We start from the raw sequence: 17460 nt of genomic DNA on the forward strand, positions 1-17460 counted from the left end.
CCCCCCCCAAAAAAAAATACAAGTTATTATGTGATTTTCAAAAACAATAAGTGTACATTTAAATCTGTACAAATCAATGCATGTCCATAATTTTATAAGCTGGATTAATTCAAAATTAACCTCTGCTTTATTATAGCACATCTTACATCCACACCTCAACACTCTCTACTCATCCAATATTTCAGCTAATTCACACGTTCCATTGTTTTTGTACTCCACCCCGATAAACTGCTTTCTTTCCACATATTCTTCAATCCCCCCCTCCCTGGCTACCTTCTTCCACTATCCCTATCTTACTCATTTACAGACCATCTACTGACATATCCACTCCCAAGTATCTAAATACATTCACTTCCTCGGTCCTCTGCTCTAATTAATATTGGTAGCATGAGCCCTAGATTAAACAGACCTTGATTTAATGAGCTCATAAATAATTGACAAAATCTTCAGTTTCAAGTGATCCTGAAAAAGACAGTCTGTTGGTAACAAACATGTCCAATACTGTTATGATTATGGCAAAACACACACTTCCCTATCCACCAGAATTGCCTTTCCCTGTCACCTGCCCTTCCCTATTAGTCTGTCAAATTGAGGGTTTACTACATTAAAGTTCTGCATAGTAAACTTACTTTTGTTTTAATTCTTTTATTAGGTAATGGATCAACCCTCTCCACAATTTTTCTTTGTTCAGTATCCGTAGCTATTATAAAATAATTTTATCTAAGGGTCCCACTCATCAAATCAACCAGGCGAGTAACTGGAATTTTGAACCAATGCTCTGAAAATTCTGAAGTAATGTATACATATTCTCATTCTATATACAATGTACTGCAAATACAGAACAGTATAAGAAATGAGAACTTAGCTATATTGTGAAAGCAACATACTGTGAGAGGAGTAAAAGTGAGTGAATTGTCAACTGTGCATTTGCAATCAAACAGCTGTAGCAACTAGGCAAGTGTCTTTAGATCTCTACATGAGAGGCCTCAACTGTTGCTGAACTCACTATTATTTGGAGATCCTGGAACCACTAGACCTTTGTGAATACTTCACCAGATTAACTGTCCATCACTCTTGTCCATGAAATTAATCATTCACAATTTTTTACTTTCACAATATGTACATACAAACGTACCTACATTTTTTTTATTATGCATGCTTCATGCACTAATTATGACCATAATCTGAGAAGCAAAATAAATATATCTTACCCCACATACAAATGATTCCCAGAGGACCTTCCAAACAGATTAGTCTATCTTCCCATAGCTTGTCAACTATTATGTCAAGGATCTTGAAAGATGTTAGTAAGTGGGTCATTGGGTAATGTAAAAACTGTTAGTTAACATAACAAGAACAGTGTCTGAGAGCGGCAGAAGTAGCAAGATTACGAAAGAACGAGGCAACTGGCTCGGCAAGGAGGGACGTTAGCACCCTGACTTACTTGACTTCGTCTCATCATCGAAAACAATACCTTCAGACACTGATAACTCTGTGGGTGGGATTTTGTCATAGTTGCTTGTTTCAGAGTCACCATCTAGGGAAGAGACAAGACACACACTGAGGTTACACCACAATGGATGCAAAGTGAGACAATAACGAACTTTTGGTAGTAGGAAGTTTCAAAGCAAGGAAAAAACAGACACAGAGTAGGTAAGCAATATATATTAACTTCTTTTTATGGTCTATCAAAAGACCACTAATATATGGCAATGTTTTAATCTGGATTAAAAAGTGAATGATAAATATTGTCTTCGTGAGTTCTTGTCATGTCAACCAGATTCACTGTGCATTATTAGAAGCTAGACTTACAGTACTAATACCACCTATTGCTATGTTAATTCTCTATCAATGCAAGTCGAAGCCATGTTCAGTACTACTAGTTCATTAGGCCTATCACAACATTGTGGCATTACTCTTCATGTCAAGTCGATTTCCATTCTACCTATCTAAGTGGGGTGACCTGTGCTTGCTCTAAAATGCCAGGGATTAAACAATGTCTGGTAGATTAGTGGTCAGCAATGCTAACTTTTGTGCCATGATGGCATGACCTTTAATATCATCCTTCATATAGGTTTCTACCAGTGGTGTACAGTACAACACTTGATAGAAAACTTCTGAACTACAAACCGTATTACACGATGGCATGTGTTATTAAATTTGCATTACCGTACTTTCCAGCCATAGGAATTAATCCAGATATAAAATCAAGATTTTTTTTTTAATACTATGTTAGACATATTAGATACCAGTGCCAATAATTCCCCATTTATAAGCAAAATATTTTTTTCAGAGCTTAGGTTTCACTTCAATCTGACTCGCATCATGAACATGTTAAGGACTTTGCATGGTAGTGTGTGTTAACTGGTGATGAGTAAGTTAACAGGACATTAGTTACAGTAATTATTAAAAGTGTCAAGTTTAACAGTGTTAATTTAGCTAGTGAGTGCAAGTGCAATCAAACTAGATAGACTAGTTTGTCATTGTTATCACTCAATACTTTGAATCATAATAGAAAAAGATTTATTTCAGCATTCTTGCCATGTCCTTGAATCAATGTATGCCAAGCAAAATAAAAAAATACTTGTTTAATGACAGTATATATAATTACATGCAAAACAAATAATGGACATGGACAAGAACACTATACGGTGTACTTACTCTGTTCTGTTGACGAGGAAAGGGAGAAAAACAAGCAAGAACAATGAATAAAAAATCTGTTATTACCAAACCCATAAGCATTATATTTCCAACATATTTAAAACATTTATAAAATTGCCTTATTACACATTTAAAACCCTGCACATGCAAAGGAAGGTTATCAAGATGCAAACATAAGACACCCAAAAAAAAAAAAAAAATCACCAGATTAAAGCAGACACCTAATGGTGATGCGGCTCACATGGATAATACATACGTCACACACCTTAGACATCCACTGGGAGTCTCTTGTACACACTGGTTCTCTTTTCATTTTAGCACATTTCTATTCTAGACTTTAAATAATTCATTCAAGCAGAAGAATGAATTACATAATGTCCATGCAAAAACAATTTTTTTTAATCTGACAACTTAAAATGTTTTTATTGCTGTATTTTTTCTGTATGACTGTTATACATTTACCTTTAGGAGCTTCGTGCATGGAAAGCTTGACCTTGTATTGGGTTTCTCCATAATCATTCTCTACTACCAACAAATAATTCTTGTTAGCATCAGCTTCTGTAAAACCAGTAACAAGAAGCTTTGCCGTGTACATTCCATTGCCTAAATCCTGGTAAAAAGATACAAAGAAAGAATAAACTAAGTGAACATCTTACACAATAGTATAGTTATATGACAGGTTTAAACCGCTATAAACAACAATTCTGTTACTATATTAAAGAACTGTGTATCGTGTGTATACCAAATTGCATACACAAAAAAGTAAGCACCATTTACTTACCTCAATGTCTGCTCTGTAATGACCATCTGACCCAGGAATGCTGATGGACCCTTCAACATTCTCAAAACTTTTACCATATCTCCATTCCTTCCTTATGGGTGCTGGATTGGCAGAAAAATTCAGTTTCACTTCATAATCATTACCAGGTCTGATTTGGTAAAAAGTGCTAACAGGCTTCTCCACTGGCTTGACTGAAAATTAAAAAGGATCTTATTAGTTCAATGATGAGCAATATTTTTCTAGAAAACTGAAAATTTCTCCAAGAGGCAATATGTACCAACAGAAAAATGTAGGTTTCATATTAATGGAGAAAGTTTACTACACAATAATAAAAATCATTCCAGAAATAAGTTAGCTTACTTACCCTGATAGAGACCAACAGAACAGACAACTCTTCAAACAAGACATGACAAGACTATATTGTAACTGACATCTTAAGATGCTGGTCAAGATGAATAAAGAAAACCCTGATTGCTAATTCAAGAAGTAAAAAGTGACACAAGCAATGAGTAATGACTAAAATTTGTCACTGCAGTTCAGGACAGAAAATGTACCAGGAAAAAAGTATATCAGTCAAATTGGGTAGACAGGTAAATACATGAAAAAAAAAAATTATATTTTTTTAACTCCCCAACCAACCAGAAGCTCTATATCCTAGGTCGGAAAATTGGGGTAAATTACCCCAAATGGGGTAAAAATGAAAATCTCGGGGGTAATGAAGGCTCAAACACAAATAAAACTGCACAAATTTCTATTTTATCTTTTATTAGAATTTATGATTCTATTTATAGATATTTGAAAGTGCTCATAATAATGTTTGGCAGTTTTCTATTAATTTTATATTCTATTCTGTTTTTTGAGATCTCTTATTTGTATCCCTTGTGTTTTCAGGATTCTGTGGACTTTCAAATCTAGTGGGTAATTATTCTATACACAAATTTGTTTTGGAGTAATACCCAAAAATTTCACCAATTTCTGCTGCGCGCGCACACACACACACACACACACACACACACACACACACACACACACACACACACACACACACACACACACACACACACACACACACACACACACATCAATCAGATAACTGCTGCAGCATATGGGCGCCTGGCAAACCTGAGAACAGCATTCCGACACCTTAGTAAGGAATCATTCAAGACACTGTACACCGTGTATGTCAGGCCCATACTGGAGTATGCAGCACCTGTTTGGAACCCGCACTTGATAAAGCACGTCAAGAAACTAGAGAAAGTACAAAGGTTTGCAACAAGGTTAGTTCCAGAGCTAAGGGGAATGTCCTATGAAGAAAGATTAAGGGAAATCGGCCTGACGACACTGGAGGACAGGAGGGTCAGGGGAGACATGATAACGACATATAAAATACTGCGTGGAATAGACAAGGTGGACAAGGACAGGATGTTCCAGGGAGGGGACACAGAAACAAGAGGCCACAATTGGAAGTTGAAGACACAAATGAGTCAGAGAGATAGTAGGAAGTATTTCTTCAGTCATAGAGTTGTAAGGCAGTGGAATAGCCTAGAAAATGACGTAGTGGAGGCAGGAACCATACACAGTTTTAAGACGAGGTTTGATAAAGCTCATGGAGCGGGGAGAGAGAGGGTCTAGTAGCAACCGGTGAAGAGGCGGGGCCAGGAGCTAGGACTCGACCCCTGCAACCACAAATAGGTGAGTACAAATAGGTGAGCACACACACACACACACACACACACACACACACACACACACACACACACACACACACACACACACACATACATTCTAGACATTATGAGACTACCTTAAACATGTACAGTAATTTGGATCCTTCCAACAAATTAGAACACAAATTTGAAGCCAAAGGTAAACTTTCTTTCCTTAAAGTTGTTATTAACAAGGCTGATGAAAGTATTAAGTGTATGCAGGCAAACCCTTTACCCTCAAATTCATAGGCTTCTTAATTATTATTTTTTATTATCGCACTGGCCGATTCCCACCAAGGCAGGGTGGCCCGAAAAAGAAAAACTTTCACCATCATTCACTCCATCACTGTCTTGCCAGAAGGGTGCTTTACACTACAGTTTTTAAACTGCAACATTAACACCCCTCCTTCAGAGTGCAGGCACTGTACTTCCCATCTCCAGGACTCAAGTCCGGCCTGCCGGTTTCCCTGAACCCCTTCATAAATGTTACTTTGCTCACACTCCAACAGCACATCAAGTATTAAAAACCATTTGTCTCCATTCACTCCTACCAAACACGCTCACGCGTGCCTGCTGGAAGTCCAAGCCCCTCGCACACAAAACCTCCTTTACCCCCTCCCTCCAACCTTTCCTAGGCCGACCCCTACCCCGCCTTCCTTCCACTACAGACTGATACACTCTTGAAGTTATTTTGTATCGCTCCATTCTCTCCACATGTCCGAACCACCTCAACAACCCTTCCTCAGCCCTCTGGACAACAGTTTTGGTAATCCCGCACCTCCTCCTAACTTCCAAACTACGAATTCTCTGCATTATATTCACACCACACATTGCTCTCAGACATGACATCTCCACTGCCTCCAGCCTTCTCCTCGCTGCAACATTCATCACCCATGCTTCACACCCATATAAGAGCGTTGGTAAAACTATACTCTCATACATTCCCCTCTTTGCCTCCATGGACAAAGTTCTTTGTCTCCACAGACTCCTAAGTGCACCACTCACCCTTTTCCCCTCATCAATTCTATGATTCACCTCATCTTTCATAGACCCATCCGCTGACACATCCACTCCCAAATATCTGAATACATTCACCTCCTCCATACTCTCTCCCTCCAATCTGATATCCAATCTTTCATCACCTAATCTTTTTGTTATCCTCATAACCTTACTCTTTCCTGTATTCACTTTCAATTTTCTTCTTTTGCTTCTTAATTAATGTTTCAATAATACAATATTTTTTTTCTGAAAGATCTCCCCTATTAGCTTTAATTAATTATTCACATTTGGGTACCACTTTTTCTGCAATATTGGTAGACAATCCATAAATGGAGGTCAGAGTGCATGGCCTATAAATGGTGGTCTAGGGTAAAGTTTGGAAACTCAGCAGTACAGTATAAAAAAAATACAAAAGCACTCAAGGGCATGGATACATACACGATATTTCATGACCAGTATCACTCAAGATATTGCAATGACAAGTTTGTAAGCCCGAACAAAGGGTTTAAATCCCTGGCAAGCCAATCCTAAAACTAGCAGGCTAATGTGTTATCCACTAGACCATGGTGATTTAATAAGATACATCAAATCAATGCCTGCACTTTAAAGGAGGGGTTTGGGATATTGGCAGTTTGGAGGGATATGTTATGTATCTTTGTTATGCTTCTAAACTGTTGTATTATGAGCACCTCTTCAAAAACAGTGATTATGTGTGAGTGAGGTGAAAGTGTTGAATGATGAGAGTATTTTCTTTTTTGGGTCACCCTGCCTCGGTGGGAGACAGCTGACTTGTTAAAAAAAAAAAATCTGGTGTATTTTTTCTATACATACTAGGAATATTAACATGGGTCCCATAGTCATCATCATAACAGAGGCAAATGCACTGGCCTATTAATTTTCAGGACTGGATTCCTACAAGTTTGAACCCTCTGCTCAGTAAGAAGTCTAACATTGAGTGTGATCAGTATTATAGATGAAATATAAAAAATACGTAGTATTTCCAGAAATCTGCATTTCACAAACTCATTTTGCTGCATTAACCCTTTCAGGGTTTTCGACGTACTAGTACGGCTTACGCACCAGGGTTATTGACGTACTAGTACGCCTAAATTCTAGCGCCTTCAAATCTAGCGAGAGAAAGCTGGTAGGCCTACATATGAAAGAATGGGTCTATGTGGTAAGTGTGCGCAGTATAAAAAAAATCCTGCAGCACACAGTGTGTAATGAGAAAAAAAAACTGACTGTTTTTGGATTAAAACAGCGACTTTGCACTGTATTTTTGTATGGTATTTATGTTTGTATTCTAGTTTTCCTTGTCTCATTTTATAGAATGGAAAATATGTTACAGAAATTGAGATAATTTTGACTGGTTTCACAATGAAAAATACCGTGAAATTGAGCTCAAAGTAGCAGAAATGTTCGATTTTTACCAAAGTTCAAAAGTAAACAAATCATACCAAGCATCCAATACACGTCAACTAGCGAGTCTTATATTCTTTCACAAGTGCACTGATATTATTTATACCATTTCTACATTAATGCAGTAGTCTGCATAACAGTAAATCTTCTATTTTTTGCAAGAATAAGAATTCAAAGTGGAAAGCCAAAGAAATATAAGTGGGGCCTGGGGATGTGACTAATGAACAGAGAACTTGTTATTTTAGTGCCAGGAATGTCTTTTGTGTTTATTCTGAACCCTATTCGGAAATTGGCATCTTTTGAAATTTGTGTGAATTTGGCAAAATTGCTAAATTCCGACCACTTTATTGGATAGTTGAAATCGGTAAATGAGTGGTTTCTTGTACTCAATCGACTAGTACACTGGAATTGGCTGAAAATAGGGCTCAAAGTGGGCAAAATCGCAGATGCATACACATCGTCGAGACCACTAATTTCGTGAGAGCATAATTCCGTAAGTTTTCCATCAAATTTCATACTTTTGGTGTCATTATGATCAGGAAAAGATTCTCTATCTTTTCATAAGAAATTTTTTTTTTTTTTTTTTTTAAATTTGGCCAACCTTGAGAACAAGTCTCTGAGAGGACCTGTTGACCCCCAAAGGGTTAAACTGTCCAAACGTAGATATACATTGACATGCTGCAGGCTCCAAACATAGATCTACTTTTTTATATGCTTTCAAATTGGGAAAATCAAGGTTGGAGCGCTACGCACGTAAACGTGGGTTAAACTGCACGTATTTGGTTGGTGCGCAAACTATTGCTTCAGTGACTCTCAGTCAAGTGCTACTCAACTTTGTTGGGGGCTTGAGATTAACATATGGACAGCAAACTAAAAAAAACCATTGTGCCTTGGGCAACAGGTACGTATACAAGTGACTCGGTCTCCCAAGACATGAAGAGCACTATAGAGTAGTGCATAACAAGCAGATTGATCGAATGGGACCATCATTGAAAATCTCATTGTAGCTCAATCCACTATCGAAAACGCTTCGAAAAGTAAACAGATCATGCACAGAAACATACCCCTGATTTGTGGCTATGCTCTCAGAAATAAGAGCAGTCATTATTTTACAAACATTAATTGTACAGTACTTACATACAACATTTAGAGCTATACTAGTATTTTCTGGCACAGGAAGTGTCTTGTGCGTAACACTGCAAGTTAAGAGCTGCCCATTTTCTGAAGGCTGAAAGGTCCGTCTCAGAGTTGACACACTCTTGTAGATTCCCTGAAAAAATACAAAATCATACTAAGATTACACATTGGTACTGTATACAGCTGGTGTCCTTTTTTCTGTCTCATGAACATGCAAGATTTCAGATACATCTTGCTACTTCTACTTACACTTAAGTCACACTACACATACATGTACAAGCATATATATACACACACCCCTCTGGGTTTTCTTCTATTTTCTTTCTAGTTCTTATTCTTGTTTATTTCCTCTTATCTCCATGGGGAAGTGGACCAGAATTCTTCCTCCGTAAGCCATGCATGTTGTAAGAGGCGACTAAAATGCCAGGAGCAAGGGGCTAGTAATCCCTTCTCCTGTATAGATTACTAAATTTAAGAAGTTTTTTTTCTTTTTGGGCCACCCTGTCTTGGTGGGATACGGCCGGTTTGTTGAGAATTTTTTTTTTTTTTAAATATTTAACCCTTAAACGGTCCAAACGTATATATACATTCACATGCGTAGCGTCCCAAACGTATATAGTATACGTTTTCTTTGTCATTCATTCAACACTGCCACAATTAGCCTGAGTCACCTAGACATGAGAGAATGGGTGTGCGCACTCACTGTGCACCATATTAAAATAATTGATGATGCCTGGGTACCATATATGTACTCTCTTTTCCTATTAATTTTTTTTTTTCCTCAAAAAATTTGGGGCGCTACGCGAGTGAACGTATACATACGTTTGGACCGTTTAGCGGTTAAGGACATGTTCAGTACTGTATTTGTTTACTAGAAATATATAGCATTAAGTAAAACAAATAGGAAGATGACCATTATCAGTTTAAAAATCCTAGGTAGTACACTGTAGACTGGTAGAGTGCAATTGCCCAAGAAGGTACTACAGTTCTGCCAAGTGAGTAAAACAGAAGCCTGTAACTGTTTTACATGATGGTAGGAGAGCTGGTGTCTTTTTTGTCTCAAACGTGCAAGATTTCAGGTACGTCTTGTGTATATACAGTGGACCCCTGCCTTATAATCAGCGCCCAACTCGAATAATTATGTACGTGCATTTTTGCAAGTGCTTTTCTACGTGTATTTTTGGGGGTCGGAAACGGACTAATCTAATTTACAATATTCCTTATGGGAACAAATTCGTTCGGTAACGGCACCCGAACAGACTTCTGGAATGAATTAATATCGTAAGGCTAGACACACCAAGCCCATTACGGTTCTCTTCAAATCACTTGTGCTCTCTAGGCTGGAATATTGCTGTACACTAACGGCTCCCTTCAAGGCTGGCGACATTGTGGACCTGGAGAGTATACAATAAACTTTCATGGCACAAGTAAGTACCATAAGGCACCTAAATTACTGGGAACGATTGAAGGTCCTTGATCTGTATTCCCTGGAATGCAGGCAAGAGAGATACACGATGATACGTATACAATTGGAAGGTCCTGGAGGAATTGGTACCAAACCTGCACATGAAAATCACTCCCTATGAAAGCAAAAGACTCGGCAGCAGATGCAACATTCCGCCCAATGAAAAGCAAGAGCGCCACAAGTACATCGAGAGACAACACAATAAATGTCACACAACTGCCTCCCAGCATACATAAGGGGGATTACCAACAGACCCCTGGCTGTCTTTAAGAAGACACTGGACAGGCACTTAAAGTTAGTACCTGACCAACCAGCTTGCATGCGGCCAGCACTAACAGCCTGGTTGATCACACCCTGATCCACCATAAGGCCTGGTCTCAGACCGAGCCGTGGGGGCATTGACCCCCGAAACCCTCTTCAGGTAAATACGTATTGTTTTCAGTTACATTCTCCTATATGCGAGTTATTTGTGCATTTAGGGTCATGCCATATTGGTAGCCATCACCAACAGCTGTCAGGCCTCCCCTGATAAACCCTAGAGAAGTAACCTCAATCAACACTGTTCAGGTAACCTCTCATCTTAAAAGTGACACAAAAACTAAGAGCTTTAACTTTATCGTTATTTAGATAGTTCCACGAAATACTGACAGTAATTTGTGATCCCTTCCTCCAAGCTCATCATTAACCTCAAAATGGTTTATCAGACATTCCTTATTTGCCAGAACAAAGTGCAGCATAATCTAAGTATATAATGAAATTTGTTATATCACCTATCTATTATAAAATAAGCTCCACCAAGCATGATGTGCTCAACACAGCATACAGCAAGTTATCAAGTAACATCTAAGCCTTAATTTTCTGTTAAAAATCTTTGAACTGACAATGACCTTCAAACATTTTTAGCCAACATGCTTGCATATTTTCTCCTCTATTTATATCGCACTGTATCATGTGTTCACCGTTCTATTCTACAATGCTTCTTTCATAAGGTGTCTTAGCATATATTATTTCAATTATCTCTCCTGCAACTTAATATTATTTCATTTAAAGGAATCCTCACCCCTTTGTCTGTTGGTGTTTCTTCTGTTTCAGCAGATACAGTAATGTCTCTATCTCCCAAGTACCAACGGATGCCAACGGCCGGCCTAGCTGCCGCTACTGAGCATTTAACTGGCGTTTCATCCTCATTTGTCACTACTAAACCTCGGCTGCTATCCACTTCAAGGATTGGACTAGTAGGCTTTACTGAAAAATAAATTAATATTGAGAATGAGACATTGCTTGGTTCATGTCTTTTGACATTGTATAAATTTTCACATTTAACAAAACAGTTAATTTAATTCTAACTAAAATAGTAATGCATTAAATAGCTTGCATTAAAGTGAACATTTATAATAATGCAGTATCATAATAAATTTTAAAGTACTACCATGTTGTTATATTCCATATATTACAGTATTAACACTGATAAAAAACAAAGTTAATAATAATTAATCATGCCCCAGCATGATAGTGGCTTTCTTTTTACTTAGCAAACCAAAATTGTAATTACATACTGTAACCTTTACAGAGAAATAAACCTTTTATTTTACTTTACTTTAGTTAAATCACTTGTTGAACATTTTTGTACTGCTGAACATTTTAATATGAAAAAATATCGTCACAAAAATTAAAAGTGACACCTCAAACAAGTCACAAAAATCAAAATGAAATTAGTATCGAGAGAATGAAAATCCAGCATTACAGGAATCCCTAACAAGTACCCATTTGTAGCTACAGAAACAAAACCATGCCCATGGTTTCCACTTTGAGTTAATTTTTTTTTTTTTTAATTTCAAATGGATGTTGCACTTAATACTTTCTCTTCCAATTTATCACATTCTTCAACAATTCTGTTTGTAAAATTATTCCAAGCATCCCTTCAGCTCCACTTTCTTACCCACTAATTTATATCTGGCCTCTTGGTTACTTTGCTGAAGATACTTGAAAACCTTATCTAGTGTTTCATATAATTTTCCAACCTAATACAGCCTCTCCTCACTTAATGACAGAGACAGGGACCTAAGACCCCCATCGGTAAACGAATTCATCGCTAAACGATTTGTGGATGTGTCAACCATCTTTGATATTGTTTTAATGTCACCTTTACACCATTTATAACATTTCTAGAATATTTTTAAATGTTTATACAGCAGTGTATTGTAAACTGTAATAAACAGAATTGAGGAAATCAGCTCTAATATACATTATATTTAGGTATAAATACTGGTCAGAGAGCCAGTCATAAGTCCAAGGCGTCGCTAAACAAGTACGTCGCTAAGTGAGGAGAAACTGTACCTATCATAACTCCTTTTGTGTCAACCAGTGAGAGCATCTTTAGTGCTCTCAACCTTTTGCCATAGTCATACTTTGTAGCTCTTCCTTGAAATTTAGTCTAATCCAAATTTCTTTTTCAGGTGTGAACACCACACAGCAATTGCATATTCCAATTTTTGGCCTAATATATGTAGTTAAGCTTATTAACAACCATCCATCCATATTTCAAAGCTATTTTACACTAGTTAGCATGCAGCATATATTTGCTTTAGTTTCAGCTGAATTGAAGCCAAATTTTTTGGTCAGTAAGTTATTCCTCTCCTAGATTCTTATTCACTTTCTCTGGTATCTTTTTCCAATATTTTTATGCTTACAAGTAAAACTGGCATATAGTTTATAGAAAGTTCCCAGTCAACTTTTTTAAATAGCATTGTATTGGCACAATGTATGTCACCTTCCATCAGCCTGTCAAATTACCCTCATATAGGGAAATCCTAAAATATTTCTAAAGCCAATATTGCAGTTTTGTGATTTATTTAAAAACTGCAGGTATTATCTTATCTGATTCTATTGCATTTTTCTTGTCAACCTCCAAAAATAATATCTTCACTACCTCTTTGGGTACCTCAACAACCTCTAACTCAATTTTCTGTTTGGGTTATAGATCTACTACATATCAACTATCTTTTGTAAACTTTAGTACCTCAAATTTCCTCTTCCATTTCTGCAGTTATGTTGTCATTCTTAATTCTTTGTATTTTGTCTGACATTTGGTTTGCTTTTTACAAATATGACTAAATGATTTGGTTCCAGTTTGCTTTTGTCTAATACTGTATTTCCTTAGACTAAACTGGAAGAGTAATACAATAAGTAACCTTACTTACTAGTAACTATCACATTCTTGGTTCCAACGAGGGACTTTCCAACAACAAAAACTTTGCACGTCCATTGGCCATGGTGTCCAATGTCAGCAGAATTTATGACGATGCCACATTCATTTCCTACAGTGTTTACTGGCTTGCTCACTCCATCAAAGACATTGCTGTACACATCTTCAACCTATTGGGGAAAGATATTTACTTGTTATTAAACCATAAAATATTTATTACACACAATATTGTAGCACTTATCATAATTATTAGTTAGGCTCTCTCTCGAATCTGTTAAAAGTTCTGAGGTATTATAGGGCCCCACAGCCTGGTCCAAGACCTGTCATCAATATAGGAAACAAAACATTACAGGAATAAGAACTGTCATATATGTAAGTAAGGATAAGTGTATACTGAGAGTAATATTTACCATCATCAAACATGTTCATTAAACAGAAATGAAAGAAAAGTAATCCTACCAGAATGCAAAATATTTGAGTCCTCAGTCTTAAACTCATGACAAGACAATAGTGCCTCTCTGTATGGATGGGCCATAAATACTCAAAAACAAAGATGTAACAAGCACTGGTCAGTGGCACAAACTAACCCTCTGCTTTCTATTGGTAAGCCATGCCTCAATCCATGCTAGAACTTTACCTCCTATACCATGAGCTGCCACTTTTCTTAAGTCTCTTGTGAGGTACTCTGTCGAAGGCTTTACTAAAATCCAAATAAACAATATCATACTCCTTATCACTGTCAACTGCCTCAAATGTTCTATTGAAGAACGTCAGCAAGTTTGTCAGGCAGGAACGACCTCTCGTGAATCCATGCTGAGATTCATTTATCAAGTTATGCTCTTCAAGGTGACTTCTGATAATGTCAGCTATAATTGACTCCAATAACTTGCCCACTATAGACGTCAGGCTTATTGGACGGTAATTTGAAGGAGTGGACTTATCCCCTGATTTGAATATAGGAACCACATTAGCCATCTTCCACAACTCTGGCACAACACTGGTAAGGATGGACGCATTGAATACACTCGTTAATGGCTGACTAAGCTCCATCTTGCATTCCTTAAGTATCCTTGTACAACTGGAGCACAGATCCAATTCCCTGAATCAAGAGCCCCTCACCAGCATCAAGGAGCCTTCCTTGAGGGGTTTGTCTCCACAGATGCTTCAATGCACCACTCATCTTTTTCCCATCATCATCTATGGTTCACAACGTCTTTCATACACCCACCTGGTGACAAGTCCCCACTCAAATATCTGAACACATTCACTTATTTCATACTCCCTCTCTCCAATCTGTTATCTAATCTTTCATTACCTAAATTTTTTGTTACCCCTCATCACCTTGCTTTTCCCAATGTTCATTTTTTTAATTTCCTTCTTTTACATATCCTCCCAAATACATCCACCAACCACTGTAGTATTTTATTTATAATGCCAATGGTTGGTGAAACATCTACAAAAAAACAAAAAAAAAACAGAACGGTGATATCATCATAGTGTTTACTTGGAGACTGGCAAATTTCACAGGGGTCAGTGTTGGGCCCCCTGTTGTTCACAATCTACATAAACGACATACATGAGGGCATAAAGAATGACATAAGCAAGTTTGCTGATGACACCAAAATAGGCCATCGAATTCATTCTGTAGATGAATGGTTCAGAGAACCGACATGTTGATAAATTGGACACATGTGCAACTCTTGGGTATCTTTATTGAGGAAACGTTTCGCCACACAGTGGCTTCATCAGTCCATACATAGGAGAAACTTGAAGAACAGGAGGAGAATGAGGTAATCAGTCCCTCAACCTTGAGTCGATGTGTTCAGTCCATCAATCTTGAGTAGAATACGGCAGATGAGCGGAGAAGCAGCTTATAAACCGTATGGCAGGAGAGGTGCAGCAGTCATAGGTGGTTTTACATTTGTTCAATGTGGAAGTAGGTTGTGCCCAAGAATTAGGCAAGCGAAGAATTCCTAAGTATTAAGATCCCAAGAAGTTGCAGTGTCTGACAGGTTTGTAGATGAATGGTTCAGAGAACCGACATGTTGATAAATTAGACACATGTGCAACTCTTGGGTATCTTTATTGAGGAAACGTTTTGCCACACAGTGGCTTCATCAGTCCATACATAGGAGAAACTTGAAGAACAGGAGGAGAATGAGGTAATCAGTCCCTCAACCTTGAGTCGATGTGTTCAGTTTACCTGGAGTTTACCTGGAGAGAGTTCCGGGGGTCAACGCCCCCGCGGCCAGGTCTGAGACCAGGCCTCCTGGTGGATCAGAGCCTGATCAACCAGGCTGTTGCTGCTGGCTGCACGCAAACCAACATACGAGCCACAGCCCGGCTGATCCAGAACTGACTTTAATTCCTAAGTATTAAGATCCCAAGAAGTTGCAGTGTCTGACAGGTTTGTAGATGAATGGTTCAGAGAACCGACATGTTGATAAATTAGACACATGTGCAACTCTTGGGTATCTTTATTGAGCAAACGTTTCGCCACACAGTGGCTTCATCAGTGGCTTCTCCGCTCATCTGCCGTATTCTACTCAAGATTGATGGACTGAACACATCGACTCAAGGTTGAGGGACTGATTACCTCATTCTCCTCCTGTTCTTCAAGTTTCTCCTATGTATGGACTGATGAAGCCACTGTGTGGCGAAACGTTTCCTCAATAAAGATACCCAAGAGTTGCACATGTGTCTAATTTATCGAATTCATTCTGACGAGAAGATTTAAATAAGACTGATGCAGTGGTCAGAGAAGTGACAGATGCAGTTTAATATAGACAAATGCAAAGTTCTAAATGTTGGACAGGAAAATAACCATGCCACATATAAACTAAATAATGCAGATTTTAATATTATGGATTGCGAAAAAGATTTAGGAGTTCTGGTTAGCAGTAATCTGAAACCAAAACAACAGTGCATAAGTGTTCACAATAAAGCCAACAGAATCCTTGGCTCCATATCATAGGAGTCCTCAGGTTGTTCTTCAGCTCTATACATCCTTGGTTAGGCCTCATTTAGACTATGTTGCACAGTTTTGGTCACCATATTAAAGAATGGATATAAATGCTCTGGAAAACGTACAAAGAAGGATGGCAAAGTTGATCCCATGTATCAGAAATCTTCCCTACGAGGATAGACTGAGGGACCTGAATCTGCATTCTCTAGAAAGGCGTAGAATTTGAGGAGATATGATTGCGGTGTATAAATGGAAGACAGGAATACCTGGAGTTTACCTGGAGAGAGTTCCGGGGGTCAACGTCCCCACGGCCCGGTCTGTGACCAGGCCTCTTGGTTGATCAGAGCCTGATCAACCAGGCTGTTACTGCTGGCTGCACGCAATCCAACGTACGAGCCACAGCCCGGCTGGTCAGATACCGACTTTAGGTGCTTGTCCAGTGCCTGCTTGAAGACTGCCAGGGGTCTACTGGTAATCCCCCTTATGTATGCTGGGAGGCAGTTGAACAGTCTTGGGCCCCTGACACTTATTGTATTGTCTCTTAACGTGCTAGTGCCACCCGCGCTTTTCATTGGGGGGATGTTGCATCGTCTGCCGAGTCTTGTTTTCATTGCGAGTGATTTTCGTGTGCAAGTTCGGTACTAGTCCCTCTAGGATTTTCCAGGTGTATATAAACATGTATCTCTCCTGCCTGCATTCCAGGGAGTACAGGTTCTGGAACTTCAAAGCGCTCCCAGTAATAAATAAATAAGGGGGATGTAAATAGCGTGCTAAAAATATCTAGCATAGACAGGACTCGCAGCAATGGCTTTTAAGTTGGAAAAATTCAGATTCAGGAAGGATATGGGAAAGCACTGGTTTGGTAATAGAGTTATGGATGAGTGGAACGAACTCCCGAGTACAGTTATAGAGGCTAAAACATTGTGCAGTTTTAAAAATAGGTTAGATAAATACACGAGTGGGTGTGGGTGGGTGGGTGCGAGTTGGACCTGATTAGCTTGTGCTACTAGGTCAGTTGCCGTGTTCCTTTCTTAAGTGAATGTGACCTGACCTGACTAGGTTGGGGCACTGGCTTAAGCCAGTAGGAGACTTGGACCTGCCTTGCATGGACCAGTAGGCCTG

The 17460-nt window shown here is 38.5% G+C and overlaps 1 protein-coding gene across 14 annotated transcripts in view; it reads right to left on the bottom strand.

The window, feature by feature from the left end:
• The window catches only part of Fas3 (fasciclin 3), a 160979-nt gene that overhangs the window by 60750 nt on the left and 82769 nt on the right, over positions 1 to 17460 (bottom strand). For 9 of the 14 annotated variants that reach the window (XM_070090865.1, XM_070090868.1, XM_070090864.1 and 6 more), the window contains exons 3-8: positions 13369 to 13543; positions 11229 to 11413; positions 8704 to 8836; positions 3443 to 3633; positions 3124 to 3271; positions 1445 to 1537 (exon numbers count right to left, since the gene is read on the bottom strand). In XM_070090865.1, the coding sequence (XP_069946966.1) occupies positions 1445 to 1537; positions 3124 to 3271; positions 3443 to 3633; positions 8704 to 8836; positions 11229 to 11413; positions 13369 to 13543 (925 nt within the window). The remainder of the gene's footprint in view (positions 1 to 1444; positions 1538 to 3123; positions 3272 to 3442; positions 3634 to 8703; positions 8837 to 11228; positions 11414 to 13368; positions 13544 to 17460) is intronic. The other 5 variants (XM_070090866.1, XM_070090877.1, XM_070090869.1 and 2 more) reach the window with 2 other exon arrangements.

Source organism: Cherax quadricarinatus, chromosome 33, assembly GCF_038502225.1.
Source record: "Cherax quadricarinatus isolate ZL_2023a chromosome 33, ASM3850222v1, whole genome shotgun sequence".
NCBI classification, from domain to species: Eukaryota; Metazoa; Arthropoda; class Malacostraca; order Decapoda; family Parastacidae; genus Cherax; species Cherax quadricarinatus.